At 45.5% G+C, this 24,559-nt stretch overlaps 1 protein-coding gene across 1 annotated transcript in view; it reads right to left on the bottom strand.

Moving 5' to 3' along the window:
• dock1 (dedicator of cytokinesis 1) overlaps positions 1-24,559 on the bottom strand; it is a 201,741-nt gene that overhangs the window by 3,082 nt on the left and 174,100 nt on the right. Inside the window, exons 41-49 of the mRNA XM_047032175.1 lie at positions 19,425-19,566; positions 17,549-17,630; positions 15,623-15,707; positions 14,479-14,565; positions 12,287-12,463; positions 8,794-8,877; positions 2,688-2,825; positions 1,715-1,857; positions 899-1,097 (exon numbers count right to left, since the gene is read on the bottom strand). Coding sequence (XP_046888131.1) covers positions 899-1,097; positions 1,715-1,857; positions 2,688-2,825; positions 8,794-8,877; positions 12,287-12,463; positions 14,479-14,565; positions 15,623-15,707; positions 17,549-17,630; positions 19,425-19,566 — 1,137 coding nt within the window. The remainder of the gene's footprint in view (positions 1-898; positions 1,098-1,714; positions 1,858-2,687; positions 2,826-8,793; positions 8,878-12,286; positions 12,464-14,478; positions 14,566-15,622; positions 15,708-17,548; positions 17,631-19,424; positions 19,567-24,559) is intronic.

Here is a 24,559-nt window from a genome sequence, read left to right as displayed (position 1 = left end):
CATTGATGGTGTACTAGACTTTATTTATCCATGCCTCTGTAGTGTGACTCACTCCAAATGACACATACCCCCTCCCCGTCACCAGGAAGCCTAGGGGCCAATCAGAGGGCAGCTGGGTGGATGCACCTGCAGGGATAACCCCACCCCTCCACCCCCAGGGCCCCGTTCTGATCCCTATCTTAATTCCATTAACTATGCCTTAATCCCTCTGGGAGGGAGAGCTTTGATGCTCCACACCTGTGAAGGAGAGGGGGGGGAGACATGGAGACAGGCAGAGAGGAGAGGGCAGGAGAGGAGGGAGGAGGGGGAGGAGACATGGAGACAGGCAGAGAGGAGAGGGCAGGAGAGGAGGGAGGAGGAGGGGGAGGAGACATGGAGACAGGCAGAGAGGAGAGGGCAGGAGAGGAGGGAGGAGGAGGGGGAGGAGACATGGAGACAGGCAGAGAGGAGAGGGCAGGAGAGGAGGGAGGAGGAGGGGGAGGAGACATGGAGACAGGCAGAGAGGAGAGGGCAGGAGAGGAGGGAGGAGGAGGGGGAGGAGACATGGAGACAGGCAGAGAGGAGAGGGCAGGAGAGGAGGGAGGAGGAGGGGGAAGAGACATGGAGACAGGCAGAGAGGAGAGGGCAGGAGAGGAGGGAGGAGGAGGGGGAGGAGACATGGAGACAGGCAGAGAGGAGAGGGCAGGAGAGGAGGAAGGAGGAGGAGACATGGAGACAAGCAGAGAGTAGAGGGGAGGAGGAGGAGACAGGCAGAGAGGAGAGGGGAGGAAGGGGACTTAGGACGGGATGAAGCAAAATGAGAGGATGAGGGTGGAAGGAGAAGCGAGAAGGAGATAGGAGGAGAGAAGAGGAGGAGGTGGAGGGGCAGGGAGGAGTTCAGGACGGGAGGGTTTCTCACCGTCTCTGACAGTATGACAGCCTCGGCCGGCTGCAAGGAGATGTCGGTGGTCTTCAGGTCCTTGTCGAAGATTTCCTGGTGCTTGCTGTTCCTCTTCTCCTTCTTCTTGTCCTTCCGGTCTCTTTCAGGCTCGTCGCGGTCCAGCTTGTCCTGGGATTTGGTGTGCAACTTCTTTGGCAGGAGGGGCTCCAGGGTAAAACTGGAGTGGGGGGGACATGTGAGTGTGTGTGGGGTGGGTAGTGTAAGAAGTACACATTATGTCATGGATGAATTCTTCCTGCTGGTAACCAGGTGTTGGGGTTGGAGTGTTATGTTTCAACCATTTGGATAAAAAGAAAACATTCCAATACTGAAGCATCAGTTTGGATCCTTAAAGGCAGGGTTTGTCATGTTGTGGAGATGCACTTTGTCATATTTGCTGACATAAACTTCACATCCCGATTGCAACCAATACATCTTAAGGTTTGACAGTCCAACTAAATCAATCTGATTTATGTGGGTTTCGCAGAACTGTAATAAACATGACGAATCCTTAAGTTCAGACAACCTTAATGATTAGACGGCATTTGGACCAAATGCAATGATTGGACGGGCTACTTGTTGACATACCTACCTCCTGGCAGTAGTCAGGCAGCTCAGCGCGTTCATGACTTTGTGGAAAGGGGTGGGATAGTTTGGTCTATCATCCCTGTGTGTGTGTCTATGTGGGTTCGTAAAACTTAGCGACCCTGCCTTTAAGGTTGTGTAGAATGGTGGGCCTGAACGTCTGTGGCTGCAGGTGTGGTGTTTCAGGGGGGTGTCAGGTGAGGGGCTTACCCATCAGAACCAGGTCTGGAGGGGGAGTTGTCAGAGGAGATGGAGGTGACGGAGGCCACAGACAGGGGTCTCTGGGAGGAGGGCATGGTGAAGGAGCGCACCATGGAGCGAGGACGACTCCCCCGACGCTCGTCCACCGACGGCTACCAACACACACACAAAGTGAGAAATCATGTTAAACCCTTGACCGTTTCTCACAGAAACCTGTCATTCCATCCACCACATAAACCTACAGCACATTTAATCCTCAACTAAAACGGACAAAAAAATGGACACAACCTATATCCTGTCTATTTAGTGAAAAATGTACAGTTTGATGACATTAAAACTGTTGTTTCAGTCAGTGAAGACAGCATTTTCAACGCTTTTCAAAATGTTCCTGGCTCACAGCCGGGAAATTGTTTGATGATTCTTGTTACTGGTATAAATTTGAAGGGCACTGCAGCATGGAGAAGGCATCTTCAGTTAGCCTTTGTGTCCAAATGTGTCCTTTGAAACGCTCACTCTTAAGTCCCAGATAAGTCCTGGTTTCTTCTCTTTGAAAGGTCACACCATGGCCTCAAAGTCTAAGACCTCTGTCATGTTCCTGTGTGGAGACAGCTAGCTAAAAGCTAGGCTAATCATTATAAGCAAAGGCGGTAGAGAAGCTAGGGGATTTCAACAGCGGGATTCCCCTCTCACACACAGATGACTTGGGGAGCCCCACTAACTATTTAGAGGATTAAAGCACAGGGGAAAGTATTAGGAGGAGAGCTGCGAGCGATGGGAAGAACTGAGCCTAGCCCTTCAGTAACCATCTCTACTAATTGTAAATCACTGTGAATATTCTTACACCCAAAACAAGAGGATTGGGCTGTTCTACAGTCCTATTGGATGCAATTTTTTGTTGATATTGGTGGTGGAGTAAGCTGCATGGGACAGGAGGGATGAGCTGTGTGTGTGTGTGTGTGTGTGGGGGGGGGGGTGGTCTTACCAAGGTCTTGACTCCATACTGTTTCTCCACCTTCTCACGGAGCTGCTTGAAGCATGCCTCCAGGCGGTCGTGGAACGGCCTCAGGGCCTCTGTGACCTTCTCGCCGTGGATACGCACCCCTTCCGCCAGGTTGGGGATCTGAAACACACACACAGGCTCATCACATCCAAACAAACCACAGAAGAAAAGCTGCATTCCATGTTGACATACTTCAGATGGCACACCATCCCCACAGATCCCACAACAACGGAGTCTCACCACTGGACACACAACAGAGCCCAAGAGCCCAGGGTGTGTAAGTGTGTGTGTGTGTGTGTGTGTGTGTGTGTGTGTGAGCGTACATATTTCTGCCGACCCCTAGCCGCTCGGAAAATAAACTCTCTTCATTATAAAAAAGGCATTTGCAAATGCCTGGTTGCCATGGTCACTTCATCCCCCGACAACTGCCCCCTCTCAAGAGTCAGTGAGATGGTCCTCTTGGATTCCAGGGTATTATTTTGATGGAGAGGACACACGTACACACACACACTAATATCAGATGTGGGGATTCAATGATGACCGAGTACACACGTCTGAGGCTACAGAGGATCCAGGCTAGTTGTGTCGTCTAGCATTAGAGCAGCTGAACAACACAACGCAACAGATTACCTGAAACTCCAGAATTAGGAAACACACTGCTGGTGTCTATCTGAGGTCACTCTCCTAACGATATCTGGCAAGAGGAGGTTGGGGGGGGTGTAGAGAGTTAGCTTCTCTGCAGAGTGGAAATACAGATGTTTTTTGTTCGTATTCGGTGAAAATTCTGGAAGCTTTTAGAATTCAAGTTTGTGTTCGACCAACAAGAAGCTGAAAAATACCATAACAAGTAGTATCAAGTATCAAGACCGAAATGACCCTAAGAAGTCCTGCTCAAGGTAAATATGAACAATGCTCTTGTGCTGCTCTTTGTGTTACTCCAGTGAACACGAAGACAGATCTCATTACAAAAGATGTTGCGTGAGCCTCTGCAGTACACTCTGCCCCCGGCATCTCAAGAGCACAGGGCTTTTTATGACAAAGGTATCTACAGCCAAAAGCAGCTGGAGGGAGGGATTTGCTCTGAGCTCAAGAAATTGTGTGTGAAGAGTCTGGCATAGAGGGAGAGGGGGTGAGAGCGAGACAAAGAGAGGGAAAAACAGAAAAAGAAATCGAGAAGTAGAAAGCGCAAAGAGACTAATCAGAAATTGAGGCAGAAATAGAGACAAACCAAGATACATATTTGGAGAGAGAGAATGTGTGTCTCTGTGCGTTAACTTCCTCTAGTCCTATATTTTCTCCTCTGCCTGCTGCTTCCTAAGTTATTAACTGGTCTGGCTTCACTCTGTTACCCAGCCAGGATAGACAGAGCTGCACCCTTTTATGTGATGCAATCTTCAGTAATATACACTGTGGCAATGCGTCAACAGCTCTAGTGGGTTGGCGGAGGGGGGACGGAGGGCTTGTTTGGGCCATGCCTCGGGGTTATATTGGACCAGAATGGCGCCTGTGTGCTTCGGGTCCCCATATCACAAACAAACCGAAGCAACTTCCTGTGTGGAGACAAACGAGCCTGAGCTCTGGTGCCCCCCACCCAGAGGATTCCCCTTAACCACCTTCACATCACAGGGAACTGTTCAGAGAACACAAGAGAGATGGAGGGAGGGGGGAGAGCAGGATGGGGAGAGGCAGAGAAAAAAGAAAGACAGAACAGAAACAGGCAGCAAGAACGAGGAAGACGGACAGATAGAGGGAGAGAGCGAGAGAAGACAGAGAGAAAGAGGGTAAGTAAGGGAAAGGCAGATGTGGAGAAAAAAGACCAAGGGTGAGACAAAGTGAGAAAAAACAATAAAGAGAGTGAGAGTAACAGGAGCGATAATTAAAGCAGAGGCAAGTCCCAGGTCTCCCAGGATACCCACGTCTTTTTATAGCCATCCAAGATGACATAACAGCAGAGTGGCGGCATGGCAACAGAAGTGCTCTCTCTCTCCCCCGGAGATGAGGGGACAGGGCGAGGGACAGGAAGAACCAGCACGTTGCATAACAACGACACCTCCGAACCCGACCAAGACATAACATCAACGTTATATCTGACACACAGGAGCGCGGTTCCATCCCATCTGAAGGCACTGGAAAAGATCTACAACAGTCATCCCCTGCGAGGCCTCCCCTAACGCCAGTGTTTAATGTTGCCTAATTGGACTCCGGAGGGACTGCAGCTCTAACTAGATGCTAACCTTTACCCACCATATGACACCATAGAAGAAGAGAGAGGAGCTCCTGCCTCCATTCTGTGGCTGGCTGCGGGGTGTGGGGTTACTTCCAGGGCAGGGAACAGAGGGGTGGCGAGAGACTGTTGTCCAGGGAGCATGTGGAGCAGCCAGATGGTGTTTGAGGTGCCTGGTATGATCCAGGATTAAAGGCATTCAGGCTCTATCATCCCTGTGTGTGTGTGTCTATGTGTGTTTGAAAGAGAGAGGGTGCAGAGACTGTGACAAAAGATTAAAGTAAATAAATAATAATAATAATAAAAAAAACAGATGGGCAAGCTGTCTGTCTGTCTGTCTGCAAGCCGTACTTTGTTCGTCCGGCTTTCTATGTGGCTCCAGTCAATCTGCGCTGACAAGCCAGTCAATAACACCGGCCCAGGGGTGTACTACTGTGGCATCGACCGCAGGGACGTGGAAACGGATCACCTCTCGTTGAGGTTTTGAGCTCCTGAATGCTGCTGCTGTGGGCTTCTGCAGCGGTTCAGGCTCAAGCAGCCCACCAAGGATGGGCGACATGAGCCGCCCTGCTAGGGGAGCGCTACTGCCACCTCTTCTATGGCTGAGGGGGCAGAACGTTCGCGACAACCTCCTGTGATTCACAGACTAAGATGTCTAGCTCACGCCAAAACACTCACAGACATAAATACATTTATAAATACAGTTCAAAACAATTCCAGTTTGGGATTTCTTTTCATACTTAACTTGGTGGGAGTTGTATTCTAGCATAAATGGGTTTAAAAAGGAGGATATTCCATTGACATGTCTTGTAAATTACTGTCTGCGTGCTGCTTTGTATGAATCATATGTGGGCTGGCAGGTGGATATAAATACCCAGGACATGTCCTCTGACCGCAGAAACAGCCTGCTCGAGTGTAAATGCCAAAGTATTGATGGCTCATCAACCCCCCCACCCCTCCCCACATGCCAAAGTCAAATGGACAAAGTCTGAGATCTGTCAGAACTAAATTCATTTCTTACATCTTATACCTCGACGGAAGTCGCTAAGGAGAAATGATAGTGTATCCACGTCTAGACAGATATATTTTGCAGCCGTATAAGCCACCTCGTACAGAACAGGGGTGTAGAAACTTCTCATATTCTACTCCGGTGCTCTGCAGAGGAAAGCAACAACAAAAACTCAACTCTGGGATGACCAATTAGGATTCAGCAAAACAAGACGAACAACTCCTAATTAAAGCTGCTTTCTGTTCCAACAAGAAGGGACCCAGTAGGAGGTAATCCTTACAGATGCCCCCTACATTCCTGTTCCCTGCCAAGTCTCCAGCACATAATGGTGGTACTGTAGCCACCTGATCTCTGTTTCTGTGTGGCTGGTTCAGACGGTGCAACATCACAGCTCTTCAGGGGGGTATTGACATACTAAAGCTTGTGGTGTTAAGGAGAGGGGTGACATGATTGGAAACAACAATGAGCTGCTTTAGGGCTGAGGATGTTATTATGAACACATTGTGAGTGACTGAGGTCATGTGTGTAGGCTCATGATGCAGTGTGTGGGTGTGTGTGTGTTTATGATGCGGTGTGTGTGTGTTCACGATGCTGTGTGTGTGTTCATAACGATGTGTGCGTGTGTACATGACGCTGTGAGAGTGTGGTGCTGTGTGTGCACTTCACCCAGGCTCAGTGATGATGCAGACCATGCAGAAACAAGCCCATCTCCTCTCATCGTAGAGGAGTAGGAGCCTACTACCTCCAGACTGCTTGCTTCAGCAGCAACTCTCTCCTACTTTTAGTTCTGCTAACCGCCCCATCACACACACACACACAGACACACACACACACAGCGACGGTGGGTTCAGTTCAGTTAGCATCACCTGCAAGGTTCTGCCCATGGTAGCAGTGGGAGATGCTGGTTGGAGATCTGAAGGCTGCTGTCAGCAGCCTGTGCGGAGCTCCTAGGCTGCTATGCTTGACCCTGCAGACCTCTGGGTCACAGATAAATGCTGTGACATATAGAACAGGAGCCCAAGTCCCCCACGCTTCACTGTTCTAGCCCAGCATATTTGAGGACTTCTGGGAGGAGAGGCTGGGGTGTGTAATGGAGATGGTGGGTGTGTGTGTTCCAGACAAGATGTTGTGTGTGTTCCAGAGGAGATGGAATGTGTGTGTGTTCCAATGGAGCAGATAATCAGAGAAGTGCTATGGTAAAATCGTGTTTTCATCATCTACGTTTGCTAACTAAGGTTAAGCCATTTCTTGTAATTTAGCAAGTTTGAAACAGTAATCCGTGTTTTTGTTACCTCTCGTCTGGATTACTGTAACTCACATTACATTTGCGCTCCCCTGTCCTCTATTTCACGCCTTCAGCTTGTTCAAAACGCTGTGACTAGGCTCCTTAAGGGGAAACGCTCATTTTGAGCACATCACACCGTTCTGGATTTCATTGCACTGCCTTCCAGCTGAATTTAGAATTGACTTTAAAATGTTAATGTTTTAAATCTCTCCATAACCAGGCGCCACAGTACTCTGACTTGCTGCACCCCCTACATCACATCGAGATCTCCTAGATCTTGTTTGGTGTTCCCAGGTCTAAACGTAAGAATAGTGGTGATCGTGTCTTGGCTGTTCCTGGACCACACTTATGCAGCAGTCTTCCACCACACAATAGACCAATTATCACCCTACATCACACAACTGTCAAGCAGGCTCAACTGCGCATGTGGGTTGCAAAATACGAACTTCTCCCCGTTCTATTACTCTTGGAGTGTCGTTCAGGTCATCATATATCTCTGGCCACTGGATTGCAGGGCTTGATATTAACTTTTTGAGGCTCTTGGCCTTTGGACAAATACATTTACGTTCACTTAGCACAAAAGTCACTTGACCCCGATACCCTTAAATAGCCTGTCCAAGTGATTGGGCAAAACTAGCCTGGCTAACGGAGGTCGCTTTCTCAGGCAAATGACGAATGAAACAGACAGGTTAAAGAAATCCGAGATTCTGGCTATCTTCACCAGACTGGTATCTACATTAGGCAGTCCTCCCTGACGTTTCTGGTGTAGAATGGAGTGAAATACAACATTGTGCACACTGCCAGTGAGCGAGTCTGACTGAGGCTAACGTCAAAACAGTGTAACTGGGATGTAGTCTCACTCAGATTGCCAGTTTAAACAAATCAGAAAAATAATCGGACCAGCTGACTAAAAGCAGAATTCCCATATCTCTTGAAAGCTGCCCTGCTCGACTTTTTAAATGTAGAATTGACTGTAAAAGTGTAAAATTATGAACTTTGTGACATGACGTGAAGACATGGTTGCCGCTCGACTATGCGGTCTGTACCGGGCGACATTGTCACTCAAATTTCAAGACTTTCGTGACCCAAATCAAAATTCTGATGCGACAGATCATTGGGTAATCGCTTTCTCTCCTAGAGGCATGTCCTCCTCGACGCTTTTGGTCTTTTTAAATCTAACTATTTGTATTATCCGTGTGTTCCTTTTGCCATTTAAAATGCCATCCTTTCCCGGTTTTCTGCAGCCACAGTGCGCGCACATCCCGATTGTTTACAAACAAATAATTGGTCTATAGAACTGCCTTAACTATCTCTCCTCAAAACATATCCATGCTACTTGGCTTTTAAAATTCCTTCACCTTTCTTCCTTTTTCTTCTGTAAATGTATTGCTTATTGTTATTGCATGTCTTGATTGTTGTGTTTTATGTTTTGTACAGAACTTTGGTCAACCTCAGTTGTTTTTATGTGGTATATACTGTAATAAAATACTGATTGTTTAATGGAGATGGTGTGTGTGTGTTCCAGTGGAGATGGGATGTGTGTTCCAGAGGAGAGGGTGTGTGGTCTCACCTGCCAGGCGATGAGGTCCTTCAGCTTGTCGATCTTCTCCTTGTCTTCAGGGTGCTCCTGTATGTACCTGTCTGTGAAAAAGGCCTGAGGGGTTCCGGGATACAAGATAGGAGACAGGGAGGGGAGGAGAAGAGAGGAGAGGGGGAGAAGAGATGGGAGGGCAGAGGGAGGAAAGGGGAAGGGAGATTGAGTAAAGGTGGGGGAACAAAGAGGAGAGAAATGTGGTTCAGAGGAGGAGGGTAAGTGAGGGGGGGCAGATGAGAGGGGTGAGGCAGAGAGAATTGGAGAGAGGATGAGAGAGAAGTTAAAACAGTGGCGGGGGAGGTGAGGGGGAGTAAAGTGCAAAAAATATGACACAACTGATTCAACCTAGACATTCTTCTCTTTCGCATCACCTCCACTACTTTACAGAAAGATGATGTCCTGGGAGAATGGGATGTCCTGGGAGAATGGGATCTCCCTCCCTCCCACCCTCCCTCCCTCCCTATCTCCCTCCCTCCCTATCTCACAGCAGACTCTTGCTACTGACACTAATGGATCCATTTGGACTTGTGATATATAATGGTAACCAACCGACTATGCCTTTTTTATGACGGAACACTAGACAGCAGGATTTCTCACACAGATGCCAAATGTCACCATAAACATGGAGCGAAAAAAAATTGTATAGGCAGGCAGCTTCATGGGTGAGGGGGGAGTGGAGACCTGCAAATAATGTTGAAATACCATAAAAACAATACCTACTCCTGACGTTTACCAGTAAATAGCTCATGATGAGAGATTATGTTGTCATAATGCATCACATATCCAAGTCCGACTCAAAATGAACCTAATAATAATAACTAGAGGGGGTACAATTTCTGGGGAAATTGTAGGGTGTGCTTGCTTACTTGCAGGGGTCCGCATTTAAACAGATGAAATGTACCATTTTAAGGAAAAAATAAGGTAATTTTAAATTTGATGGCAGCAACACGTCTCAAAAATGTTGGAACAAGGCTTTGTTCACCACTGTGTAGCATCTCCTCTTCTTTTAACAACAGTCTGTATTTGTCTAGGAACTGAGGAGACCAGTTGCTGGGAGAGGAATGTTGTCCCTTTTGTGTCTGATACATGCTTATTGCTGCTTAAACGGTCCTGGGTTTTTGTCATATTTTTCATTTTGTGATTCACCAAATGTTTTTAACAGGTGACATTTCTGAACTGCAGGCAGGCCAGTTCAGCATCCGGACTCTTCTATAACAAAGCCATGCAGTTGTAACAGATGCAGGATGTGGTTTAACATTGTCTTCCTAAAATGTGCAAGGCCTTCCCTGAAAAAGATGTCGCCTGGATGCAAGCAAATGTTGCTCTAAAACCTGTATATACCTTTCAGCATTGATGTTGCCTTTCCAGATGTGCAAGCTGACCATATTATAGGCACTAATGCACCCCCATACCATCAGAAATGCAGGCTTTTGAACTGAGCGCTGATAACAAGCCGGTTGGTCCCTCCTCTTTAGTCCGGGGGACGCAGCGTCCAAGGTTTCCAAAAATAATTTCTAATTTTAATTCGTCTGACCACAGAACAATTTTCCCACTTTGCCTCAGTCCATTTTAAATTAGCTTTAGCCCAGAGAAGATAGCAGTGTTTCTGGATCATGTTCACGTGTGGGTTCTTCTTTGCATGATAGAGCTTTAACCTGCATTTGTGGATGGCACCACAAACAATGTTCACAGACAATGAGTTCTGGAGGTGTTTCTGAGCCCATGCAATGATTCCCATTACAGAATCATGCCTGTTTTGATGCAGTGCCACCTGAGTGCCTGCAGATCACAGGCATGCAGAATTTATTTTCCCCCTTGTCCCTTACACATAAGAGATTTCTCCAGATTCTCAGAATAATTGTATAATATTATGTACTGTGGATGATGATAAATTAAAAGTCTGCAATTTTACATTGAGGAACATTTTTCTGAAATGGTTCCACAATATGTAGATGTAGGTTTTAGCAGATTGGTGAACCTCTGCTCATCTTTACTTCTGAGAGACTCTGCCTCTCTAAAATACTCTTTTTATACCCAATCATGTTACTGACCTGTTTAAAATTAACCTAGTTAGTTGCAAAATGTTCCTCCAGCTGTTTATTTTAAGTAACACCTACTTTATCCAGCCTTTTATTGCCCCCGTCCCAACTTTTTTGAGACGTGTTGCTGCCATCAAATTCAAAATTACCTTACTTTTCCCCAAAAATTGTACATTTCATCAGTTTAAACTAGAGCTGTCAAACGATTAAAATATTTAATCGCGATTAATCGCATTAATGTCATAGTTAACTCGCGATTAATCTCAATCGCACATTTGTATCTATTTTAAATGTCCCTTGATTTCTTTTTCATCCATTCTTTTTTCAAATTGTAATGCTCTTATCGACATGGAAAAGTGGTTCGGATTGCTTCGTGCAAATGTTTTTTTTAAAAATTGAAAACAACATTGCAATCGCCTGGCTTTGACGAGCAGGCGGAGAATTCGCATCAGCTGTGTGCTTGGCTGTGTGCCATCAAAATTATATTTTCGACTCCACGACGTGCTGCGATGATAGCTCATTCCCTGCGGCTCAGTTCACAACGACAGAACACACTGATCACTTTGGTCTTGTCAATGGAACCATTTGGCAACCTTTTAAAGTAAACTTTCCATTCAGAATCTTATTGGCATCCATTTCGGCGTCTGGCGCTGGCAATCAACTCAAAACATAACGTTAGCCTAGAGAATGGTTAGAACCAGAGAATGTCTAATATCCGTAAACGGGCTCTGCTACGACTGTTTAGCCGGCTCGCAAGCCCAAAAAAGTGGGTGTGGCGTGCCTGTTGTTTTGTTTCCTGTCTAGCTAGATCCGGTGTGGTATTGTAGTTTTTCTAACGTCAGTGGTTGTTGCAACAGAATGTGAAAAAAAACTACGAAGTTTGCTAGGTCAAAAAGAGCGTTAATCGCGTGATAAAAAAATTGACGCCGTTAATTTGGGTTTGCGTTAACGCCGTTAATAACGCGTTAAACTGACAGCACTAGTTTAAACATTTGACACATTTTATATGTTCTATTGTGAATAACATAATGGGTTTATAAGATTTGTAAATCCTTGTATTCTATTTTTTATTTTATTTTACACAACGTCCCAACTTTTTGGGAATTGGGGTTGTACTTGTATTTTTGGATGAAAACATAACCATATGAATTAATATAGAAAACTATTATATTGAACTATACAGTATCTTAATGCATTCTGTCAAGTCAAATATCATATGGCTTTAATAGAAAAATTTAATTGACGCATCGTGATGCATCGAGATATTGAATCAGGAGATCAGTGAAGATTCACACCTCTAGTGTGTGTGTCATCAGGTGTGTGTGTGTGTCATCAGGTGTGTGTGTGTGTCATCAGGTGTGTGTGTGTGTCATCAGGTGTGTGTGTGTGTCATCAGGTGTGTGTGCCATCAGGTGGCGTGTTGTTCTTGCCTTCTCGTAGTTGGTGAAACCGCCCATGACGGCTGGGTCCACTATGCCGTTGAGCAGCATGGAGAGGGGATTGATAGGAAGGTTGGAGTCATTCTGGTGTCTCTGCACAATGCTGGAGATCTTCTCATTGGTCAGCTGCATTGTTTCCATTGCGTTCTCCAAGGGGCTAATCTCCTCCTGCAGAACGGGGGGAACCCGGGGGGACAGGGTGAGGAAGTGAGGTCATCACTGACCCGTGCCGAACTGAACTTCTCTAGACACAAAAGTTATTACACTGTGGCGAGTCCAACATCATGAAACAGACAGAAGACATTTGTACATGGGGTTTGGGACCCTTAGAAATTATATCATAAATAATTGAAAAGAAAGTTTGGTGCTTAATCACAGTATTAATATAACTTGTACCTTACCACGGTACACCATGATATACATGACATGAAGGTGGTCAGTCTTAATGCCCGGCACAACAAGTCTTAACGCCCAGCACAACAAGTATTTGACTGGTGACTTGTCTTTTAGGAGTCGCCACATTCTTGGGAGATGCTTGTCTGGAACAATGGAGATAGGTTGTGGGTTTCTCTTCTTCATCCCATCTGCACCAGGGATTTCTCTCAAATCCGCCAAACACTAGTGCCGGGATTAAACGAGCATCCTACACTGATTTGATTTCTGAAAATAATAATCTCCTGAGAGATTATTTAAATTAATCCCAATTGAGAAACAAAGGGGATGTGGAATGTCAACGCCTGGTTGTGCCAGCCCAAATATAGAGGAGCCGTGTGAAAACGCCTGCAAAATCCTCAATCTGTGTTCAACCAATCTGGGCTCGTTCGGGGCCTGAGTTGAGACTGCAGTCAGATGGATGGCTTTATTGCGTTAAGTCTCCCTTCAGACTTATTCGGACCAAAATGAAAACTTGAATAAATAAAGGCTAGTCGTTTGGCATTGCCAACTGGGTCTGCACAATTCATTCCACATTCCATTTGTTTGATGGTTGGATGTGTGACTATTTGAGCTTGAAAAAATATTTTAATCTGTTTATATGGTAGAAGGGGAAGGTTCACAGACATACAATGAGTAAAGTATACTATAAAGTAAAGTACAGACAATATAACAGCTAGTAAGAGATGTGGCAATCAGACACCCCTCTGGCCATGTGTTTGAGCGGGGGTGTGTGTAAGAATGTGTGTGTACATGTGTGTATGTGTGCATTAGTGTGAGTGTGTATGTGTGAGCGTGTATATGTGTGTATGTATATATGTGTGTGTGGGTGTGTGTGTGGTGTTGAGTACAGTGTGAAGCAAGGAGACGGAAGGAGAGGAAAGAGAGAAAGGCAGATAGAGGAGATACGAGAGATACGAGAGACGGGGAGAAAAAGAGAGAGAAGAGATATGAGAAGGAGAGGGAGAGAAAGAGAGGAAAGATATGAGAGAGGCGGAGTTTAATAAAGAGAGAGGAGAATTATGAGAGAGGGAGAGAAAGAGCTGAGAAAAAGAGAAACAGAGAGACAGAGAAAGAGAGTGGGATAGAAAAAAAAGGCTCAACAGCCACTGACATGAAAGGGACCGATAAAAGTGACAACTAAAGCGTTAATTGAGTGTGGAATACTAAACGAAGCCTTGTTAGGCTAAGTACCCTGTTTGTTTTCAGATAAAATAACAGCACATTAAAAGCAAGTGGGTCTGCGTCTAGCCTCCTTTGAAACTGTAGATCCCCTTCACTGAGGAAACAGACAGACTGCCCCTGCTATCCACCTCCCCCCGTCTCCAAGCTCACTTCCTGTCAATACCACTACCCAGAAGCCCACGACTCACTGGCCCTAGGCAACTCTAAATGCAAATAATCCCCTGACAATTTTTCAGTGGCTTGAATGATTGTGGCATGGAATCCAGATCATTCCATCAACAGTAACAACCTTTGGGATCCGGAGAGTTCTTAGTTGTACGGGTCCTTTCTGTGTATCAATTTTTTCGCAGAAGCACCTTTAGGAAGTGCATCAGTAAATCAAATATATATGTGAGATAACAATGGTTTGTGCTCGCCGAGGCAAGCACACCCCAATTAGCAGCGTTGGGCTGTAGGTGTATATGCAACAAGAGACCAGCCTGGCCTGCCTGTGTCCATAGTGCTGTCCATACCGGTTATGTACACATATCATATTTATCCCTTTCCCTCCCTCCTCTCTCCCTTACCGTGGAGACAGACTGGACCTCGAACCAGCGCAGGATTCCAGGCAGCTTGTAGGCCGTGGCATACGTGGTCCTCTCGATCCACATGTTCTGCGGTGGAACCAGGGACACGGGGGAACAGATGAGTGCTGGCTCGCTATCCAACCAGGGACAGCTTGTGGGTATAACCGTGTTTACCTTAATACAGTCAAAACTGAGCAGCTGTGCCTGATGACGAATAAGAAGTAGTGGGGGAAGGGAGGGGCTGTGGACTAAAAGTGTCTGACAGGTTGAGTGGTGTACTGTAGGAAGAGGAGAAGGAGGACAGGGAGGAGGAGCAGAAGAGCAGCAGGGGGAAGAGGAGGAGAGGGAGGAGGGGAGGGAGAAGGAAAAGGTGGAGAAGGAGGGGATGGAGGAGGGGGGGAGGAAGGGGAAGAAGAGGGGAAGGGGGAGGAAGAGGAAGTGAAGGAGGAGGGTGTAGAGGACGGGGAAGGAGGAAGAGGAGGAGAAAGAGATGGAGAAGAGGAGAAGGAAGAGGAAGAGGAGGAGGGGGAGGAAGAGCAGGAGAAGGAGGAGGAGCAGCCAGGCCTTGTGTAAGCCATGGAGAAGTATCTGCTGCCCCGCTAAGACAGCTCATTAAAGCCTGCACACACACCATCCCTGAATGACCCGGCAACAGAGTCTGCTCTAACCCTCCGTACCACTCCACCCACGCTATCAGATGTATTGACTAAGGAGCCCCCCCTGGGAGGTCCCACTCCCAGTAAGAGGAGAGGGGTTTATGTTTCGGCCACGGGTGAAAAATGGCCAGACACAATCAGCATGGTGAGGGACAGGAACTGATGTTGTCTGTGGAAGTGTCAAATAACGTCTGATTGATCTGATCATGTGTCAATGAGAATTGTAGCTCACAATTGGTTTAATTTATCCCTTGTAAGATACAAGCCATCAGATACACAGTACACAGATGACCTAGAAAGATAGGTATGAGTAATTGGCTAGGTAAAGCTTAATACAATACAAAATCACTACCCTAATGTTAAACTATTACACAAAGGGCTTGGCTTTTACTAGTAAACAAATGTAATGACACTTGTAAAGGAACCTGAAGGAGAGAGAGAGACTGAGAGAAAGTGAGAGAGAGATATAACAAACATGAAAGTATTACCGCAAACTCGTTGTCCGGATCCTTCTCCCCCTTCCTCACCGGTCTGGAATACTGAAACTTATGGACCTCGTTCACCGTGTAGAAGCTGCGGGGGGAGACAAGAAGTCGTTTGAACCGTTTGGAAATGTTGCGACTTGATAGTGTCACCGAGTGGGTCAAACACAGGACTTCCAGGGTCGACCTGGAGCGGACAGACTTCCAGCCTCACTTCCCCTGGCTGTCTGCAGCCAGAACACCCTCATACACACAGGAAATTAACTCCTTTTAAAGGTTGAAGTAAGCGACTGTCCTTCTGAAGTGGGAGGAGGCTGCCTAGCAGTGTGACAGGGTAGCTAGCAGGCAGGAATGAACCCACCACCACAGGTTAATAGACTTTTCACACTGGGAAGATGATAGTACAGTATTGGTACATATGCTTGTGCACGTGCACACATACGCACACACAAACACCAGCAGTACAGTCTCTCACTAAAGCAGTGTGCCACTACTTGACTACACAGCTTATTGCTTCCTTTCTCCCAGAAGACACCACATATTGTTGACTGTGTTGAGTCGGAGCTATTAGCAAGCTGACATGAATAAAATATCAAACAAACCATTCAATATCTGCCTTTAAGTTTTGTGCAGGAATGTTTTTCTAGCATGCAGCGCTTGAACATGCTGGAGATTGTGATGCGCCGTGGATAAATGATGTATCCCTGTTCCCTTGCTTTACTGGCAGAGCAGAGCAGGGTCTGGGATGGGCTGGACTATGTTGGCCCCATCTATGCCCACTGATGTGGCGGAGCCCTTAACACTACTGTTGTGCATCACTGACCTCCCATTGAGGAAAACAAGAGATAAGAGAAGGATAGTGAGATATTTTGTAGAAATAAATAAATGAAGGGAAAAAAGGATTGAGGGAGGAATGCATGTATGAAAGACGGGAGGGAAGGAGAGAGGGAGAAATGAGACGAGTGGATGGAGGAAAAGAGAGAGGGAGGGAGAGAGGGTGGGTGTGAGGAAGGGAGAGAGAGGGTGGGAGGGAGGGAGGGAGGGAGGGAGAGGGTGTGAGGGAGGGAGAGGGTGGGAGAGAGTAGAAAGAAAGAGTAGAAAGAGAGAGGGTAAATTGTTTGGTCTGACCATCGCTCTCTACACAGATCAGTCTCTACACAGGGCCTCTCTAATCCTGTCCATTAACAGAGTTTCATATTGACATATGGACCAGACGAGCAAACAGACTGCCTGTTCTGTTACACAGATCAGAGCCGGGGGATGATACCCAGGACACCGGCACCAGTGTGTGTGTGTGTGTGAGACCAGTGAGTGAGCGATAAGGTCACCACCAAACCACATTTACCAAAAGATACCCTTCTATCCTTTGGAAAAATAAAGAAAATTCATTCAGCAAACACCCAAGTATAATGACACGAGAGTTTCTAGAGAGTTTGTCCTGAGGTGCCCAGCAGAGTGTGTGTGCGGGCGGCTGGCTGGCTCGCAGAAGGGCTGTTCGTCGGTTGCTGGCACGGTTTGCCGGAGCAGTAACGGTGTCACAGGTGCAGAGCAATGTGACTGCAGCTCTGAGGCTGGACTCAATAACAGCGGGTACACAGGGAAGGTCAAACGCTGTTTGCACGCCGCACACACACACACATTTACATTTAGATTTATTCAACTCTCCCCCGGTGAGCTCTTTTTTCCACTCTCCCTCCCCCTCTCTCTCGCCTGCTTCTGTTTGTCCTCTACACTTCGGAACCAGAGCTGGACAAAGTGATGTGGACTTATTTCATTAGAGCCTATTTGATGATTTCTTCTTTCTATCCATCTAACCATCCATCCAACCACCCAAGCATCCATCCATCCGTCCGTCTGTCTCAATGCTGAGCAGGTGAATGCGCCCTGGGGAGGGTAGAGGGAGGGAGGAAAGGAAGAGTAGAGGACCCATACTTCACTATCTGCTCTGACACCTGCTTGTTCTGGAACTTGGGTGGCAGCTCCAGTATTGGCTTCACAGTGAAACACTGGATGTCTGGTTTCTGGCCATGAAGGAAAACTCAAGTATTACAGCAGGAATCCACAGGCTGAGCAGAGCCAAAAAGCACCACAAAGCTTCAATTTGGGTGCAAGACCATCGCGTTTCTGCTTCTCTGCACTTTTGTCATTACATTTAAAGCTGATATTGGAACATAAACAAGGCTATATTTAGGCTACTTGTTGCTCCAACCACCATCTCCAACAGCATCCCAAAATGTGTATTTTTTACGGTTGTCGTATAACACTGGCTGGTGGTCATGTATCTACCGGTAGGCCTAGGCTACTTCTCAATGATGAATATCTTTGTGTCGCCAATCTTTCTAAATGTCTCAGTTGGTTTGTAATGAAGGGTTTCCGTCTCTCTTCTGCTTGAGTGTATACTAGGGTTGGGTATCGAGAACCGGTTCCATTTTAGAACCGGTTCCAAATGTCCAGAACCGCAAATTTGATGACACGTACATTTTGATTCCTTACTTCGCTTCCTAACTTTATTAAGTTTTACATAAAACGATTGCCCGAAAAAATTAAAACAAAAATGGCACAAAAAAGGCAAAATTGCTCAAACTTATTCGTGGGTGAGCACCAAGATATTTTGTGGTGAAATATGGCCACAAATGTAATGGAATGGAAAATAATGGATGGATGTTGAAGATTAGAGTGTAGCTGTCGCCACATACAATCTTTTGGCGACGGCAGTGTTCAAGTTAATTTGGTAGTTGATAGCAGCACGGTCGGACAATACACACAAATGGTGGCGGCTCTCAAGTAGGTTAAACTTGTAGGTTAGGCTACCCCTTCCTCATATTTATTTGCATCTCTTAATTTGACATCAACTTTGGATGCTTTTTGTTATATAGTGTATAGTAGCCTACATGATAAGATAATAGGCCTACAAATGTTGTTGAATAAATACAGAAAGCGTGACGTTCAGTTTTTACAGAAATTTCAAAGGATATTCTCCTGTGTCTATTTGCACATCAGAATCAGAGCTAGCTAACAACATTATACATTGTACTTTTTCTTTCCCATAAATGATTGAAATTGGAAACAAGATTCGATAAATTTGATTAGAAAACCCGAATTGTAAGAATTTGTAAGTGGGTCGTTGAAAAAATCCATGCAATCACTGCAGAGCTTTGCAGCGCTTCGCGTAAACAAGGTCCAACATAAAAAAGTTAGAAGCACCAGCAAAAACTTTGGAGCACCCCCCGAATATTAAGGTACACCACAACTAAAGTTTTATTTAAGAGATTTATTTTGCGCGCTAGTTAGCTCCTTGTCACGTGACAACAGAGCGCGACTGATGTCTAATATTAATTAGAGAACTTAGAGAAATCTAAAATCTGTTATGTAACCAATTAAACTTCTGCCACAGTAAATTACTTGTTTGTATGAACTTTCCTAGCAAATAAAGCTCTAATCCTGTTTCTTATTCTAACATTGGATAGAATGGTGGACTGGTCACTGTATCAGCTCACTGTAGGCACATACTGAGTAGTAGGTTAATTAGCGAGTGCTTTGTAAATAAATTAGAACAGGTCGCACCATAACGATTTTTTCCACTTGCACAAATGCTGTCAAAATTAATTTTGAGGTTGCACAGACACAATTTCGGGAGAACATGCAACCAAAATGGTCGCTATTTCAAACCCTGCTCATCCAGGCGCTTTGTGGCTATTTGTGGCCCAGTGGATTCCTTCCTTATTCACATAAAACTGCATAAACAGAATAATATTGAACTGAAGATGAGTTTGTGTGTGTGTGTGTGGTGGTCCCTTGGTGAGGATACACTGTCCAGGGGAGATCTTGACATCATCGCTGGGAGCTGTGGTGGTCTTCATCTTCTCAGCGTTGGGGAACTGGGTGAGCAGCCGGGCCTCAAAGTCCTCCCAGCGCTCGTACTCCTTCCCTCTGTAGATAAACATCTTGTTCTGGGTGCACACAGAAGCAGGCTGTGAGGTTGTGCACAGAACCCCCCCCCCCCGCGCACGCACGCACGCACACATGTACACACCACTGCCAAGCAAAAAAGACATAAGAACAGAATTGTGGATTTTATTGCCTCCTATACTGTTGGAGAACAGAGATTAGGGGGGGGGGCATCAGTGGAATGTGGTGAGCATCCAGCTGAACACTAAGGCCGAAGTCAGCTCTGAGGGCTGGGAGATCTGGCGATAGATCTATGTGGGTTAACAAGGCATTACCATAATCCGCCTATCAAAGACCTGTACTGGGGGGAACAGTGAGGAGCTGGCGTGTTGTCTGGGCCAGATGGACACAGGTGCGGTTATCACAGGCTCACAGGGACTGCCCAGTGTTTTTTAACTGGCTCTATTGAATGCACTCCAGGTTCTCCTCATTGAGAGTGAGAGTGTGAGAGAGAGAGTGTGAGAAAAATAGTGTGAGAGACAGAGCGAGTGTGTGAGACAGAGAGAGTGTGTGAGAGAGAGTGAGATAGTGTGAGAGAGAGTGAGAGAGAGTGTGAGAGAGAGTGAGATAGTGTGAGAGAGTGTGTGAGAGAGAGTGTGAGAGAGAGAGAGGAGGTTCAATATGGCGGTTGACCAACACTACCGCCAGAGTTTTTAAATCACTTCATCAGTGACTCTGTCTGTGAGAGCCATTGCTGCTGTCTCATATTGTTTACAGCCCTCTGATGTTTGTTGCTACAACTACAGTACTATACTGCTCTTCAGTTAGAATCAGTATATTCAAACCCACCTATTACAAGCTTTGCATTGCCACTAGACAGCTTAAAGGTCACATGACATGAAAACTTCACTTTAAGAGGTTATTTAACATTGATATGATTTACACTAGCCTGCCTTTGGTCCCCCAGTGGCTACAAATTTCGATAGGTGTAAACCAAGCCCTGGGTATTGTTCTCCGCCTTTGAGAAAATGAAAGCTTGGTTTGAAAATCTCCTCCTTGTGACGTCACAAGGAGGAAGGTTACCTCCCCTCTCTCTGCTTTGCCCACCCAGATAATCTGGCCTGCCAGATTAACTCAGTTTCATGAGAAACTGAGCAATGAACGTGCAAGTGTTTTTATCCTCGAGAGACATCATGGCTTGCAAACGAACAAAGCATTACATTTGCACAGTTTGGATGTGCAAAGGAAAACAAAAGTATTTTTACAGTGAAGACCCAGTGTCTTAATTGTATTTTCTCTGGAAATGCGCCAAAAAAACTTTCCAAAGTTTTGCATGTCTGTGCCAAACTTTTCAGCCACGACTGTTTCCTCAACTTGAGCTAATACAAAGCTAGCCTTGCTGAAATAAAATTCTGGATCAGTACTAATTCTCCTTAGTCCAGCTACAAACCTTGGACAAGAAAGTTAACTAACGCTATATGATTTTGTTGCTTTACTGCAGTGGTCACCAACCTTTTTAGACCAAAGATCACCGACTTTTGCCTTGGTGACCCGAAGATCTACCTATTGAGGCGTTGAGAGACAGAACAGACTCCAGACTGAACTTACAACTTAACTTTATATTTGGCCTTATTGTAATTGAATGAAATCAAACACTTTGTGAACAATATGAACAAGAAAAAACACTTTTGCAATGAGCAGGCTGGATATGAACGGTTTTATTTATAAACTGAAGTTACAACACAACACTGACAAATTAATCATGTGACAAGTCAGTGTGATGGCTGTGACTGAACACTCACGGACATAGCTTTTAAAAACGTTGTAAATATCCTCACCTCTCGTTCTCTCTTTTAATTGGAGAAGAGTGAGGAAGTCCTCCTTTGTTGTAAAGTCCTGGAAAGCCATTCTGACAAATACAACAAGCTGAGCCGTGTCCATTACATCCAGCGATTCATCAAACTGCAGTGAAAAATATTCACAGAGTGACAAGTCCTCCAACACCTGTTGACCAACGTTATCCGACAGTAACTCGATCCTTCGTGTCACTGTTGTAGGACCAAGAGGCACAGCACGGAATGCAGCTTTTATGTCCTCTTTGTTTTTGAAGGTGCTGCAAACAGTCTCTGCGGTGACGGTCAATAGTTCCTTAAACAAATCCCCATCTGTAAAAGGTCTCTTGTGTTTAGCCAAAATGTGGCTAATACGAAATGACGCCTCAGTTGCAGCCTTACTTTGAGACGTAGGTTGTGAGAAAAGCGACTGTTGAGCCTTCAACTCCACTTTCAGCTCCTGAACTTTTTTGGCGCGGATTGCGCTCTTTGGTGGATAGCAGTCTTTGAATTTCGGATGGTTAGTGTTGTGGTGCCGCTCCAAATTCCCTCGCTTAGACAGTGCCTGTGGTGGCACTGTCTAAGCGGTGGCACAACATACACACACTCTTGTCTTTTACCAAGGTAAAGATGAATTCCTCCTCCCATTCATGATGGAAACTGTAGTTTTTCGCCCTCTTTCGTGGTGCCTCTGCCATGCTTGCTAACACTATGTGGACAACAAAGCCGGGTAAATAAACAAACCAACGGCAACCATGCCCACAGGTATCCTGGGATAGCAGGTCTCTCAAAGGTCGTCTTCGGGAAAAAACGCCCATTTATTCTGTCGGTGAATTGCTTTGCAACACGCACAGGCCAATATGCAAATCCAGGTACAAGAGAACGCGCGTTCAGTTTAAGAATCCTCCGCGTTCATGAATTAGTCGGAGATCAGTATTTCTGAAATTATTTTGGAGATCGACAGGGAAAGTCTCCGAGATCGACACGTCGATCGCGATCGACAGGTTGGCGACCTCTGCTTTACTGTATATGGTTACCAAGCTTGCTACGCTTAGAATGTGGCTGTAACATTACCTCTGCAGCTAACAGCTCAGTTACTGTTGCTTATGTAAAGGTAGGTAGCATCAAGTATGTGTGTGGATTCACATGTTGTAACGGGAGTGTTGTACAGTTCTTTGTTATTTGGATAACCGTTCTACTGTTGTTATGGCGCGCGCGATATCCGCCTTTCTCCTCATAGAAATGACTATGAGTGTGCACCTCGACAAACCAGGGTGATCAGATGAGAATTGGGAAAATTCAAGGCTTCTTACAGCAACGGGGGCTACGAACCATTGCGATACATCCATTGTAAACATTAACGCATGATGCCGCCTCTCTCCTCCTCATTAGCATTTAAGGCTACAGACACAGAAACTGCGCGTCTTGAGGAAAGCTAGTTGTAGGTCTACTCGTAGTGGCTATAATTCTGCACCAAGGCTGAATTTCGGGAACGAGACTTCAGATACAGTATTAGGGGACCACTAAGGCCTATATAAAAACATCCAAAAACAATATATCATGTGACCTTTAACAACATCACTGTTGCTCGCAGCCTTTCTCCATACTGGCAACGTCACCTCTGCCTATTAATGAATTAAACACAGCACTCCAAATATGCTGAGTGATAAGGTGACAAAAGCTCATCAATTTCCACAGCCGGCCACTCGAACGCAGGGAGAATCCGCTCAACCACACTCACACAAATCAGTGGCCAGTTTTCCGAGGGTGATAATGTACCTGTTTTGCTCCTTCTAAATGGCAAGCACCCAAAAGAAAAAATATTAATAAATAAATATATAGATTCCAAATCAGAAGGCCTCTAAAAAGCTATGCCGTCAGGCCCTAAGCAAGAGGGGTACGTTTCATCAGAAATGGACCAGTGACTGCTGGGACTCGTGAAGTTATTCATCAGGCATGCTCAAGGCCAGAGGGTGGTGGTGTAACGGACCGTAGTTGATCCGTAATCTGTATAGATCACCCCCCACGGCTTGGAGGGCATGTGAACTGTAGATCAATTGCAAAATGTAACCGCCTCAGTGTGAAATACAGCCGCTGTTGCTTCTTAAAGTAATAATTCCCTATATCTAGATGCAGAATAGCAGTGAAAAGATGACAAGTTTCTTGTTTTTAACAGGACGGAACAGGATGTTGAATCGCTTGGAATCAATCCGCGATACTCGTGTTTCAAAAATAGTGACAGTCAAGGCCAGCAGAGAAGCGGAAGAAATTGAAAAGCCTCCCACATTATATAAGTTTCATCATTATTATTAAATTCAAATAAATGGTGAGATTATTATGTCTCCTTTATTTGCTGCTCCATGATGATCAATGACTCAAAGCTGCGGTTCGAATTGGATCGAACTGCAGATCTGATCCACTACCAGAGGGTGACATATTTGTTTCAATCAAGAGTTCTTCTTTATGATATTTCGATTCAGAAATTTAACTTGTAACAGGAATATCCATACTGAACTTCCTTCATACTTTGTGTGTGCTGTTTACATTCTGCACATGCTCACTTCTGTAAAAGCTGAGTCACTTCAGAGTGTAAAATCCTGCATTTTATGGGACAGCCTAGGGTGTGTGAGCGTGTGTCCAAAATGCAGAAGGTGATCTAACACCCTGTACTTTAATCAGTCTTGCACAGAAGCAAGTCTGGAAAAAAGATGCCAAAACATGCTCTCATGGTTCATATTGAAGTGTGGGAATGCAGAGAAACATTTTCAGGAGAAACTACGGTGGCTCACTGGTGACAACATTAGCAAAGCAAACAAAAGTTGAAAACACAACAACATTAACAAAAATTAAACATTTATAAAAATGCTTCATTTCAAAAAACTACTATCAACTACTTACAACACCACAACATTAAGTAACAAAACAACAGCATTAGTTCACACCACAACAACATCAGCCCAGAACACAACAGCATTAGCAAACCTCCAAGACAGGTACAGTAGAGTACAGGTGCCCCTAGTGGTCTGGAGCACTTCCGTTGGAGCAACTTGAAATGCAGCGTTACCGCACATGTTGTTGTGTTTTGGGCTAATGTTCTTGTTTTCTTGGCTGATGTTGTTGTGGTGTGAACCAATGTTGTTGTGTTGTAAGTAGTTGATTGTCTTTTGAAATGCAGCGTTTTTATAAATGTTTCGTTTTTGTTCATTTAAAGTAGAAAAACACA

The sequence above is a fragment of the Hypomesus transpacificus genome, chromosome 13 (genome assembly GCF_021917145.1).
Source record: "Hypomesus transpacificus isolate Combined female chromosome 13, fHypTra1, whole genome shotgun sequence".
Lineage (NCBI taxonomy): Eukaryota > Metazoa > Chordata > Actinopteri > Osmeriformes > Osmeridae > Hypomesus > Hypomesus transpacificus.
The sequence above is the reverse complement of the archived record's forward strand: the minus strand, read 5'-3'. Positions and strand labels throughout refer to the sequence as shown.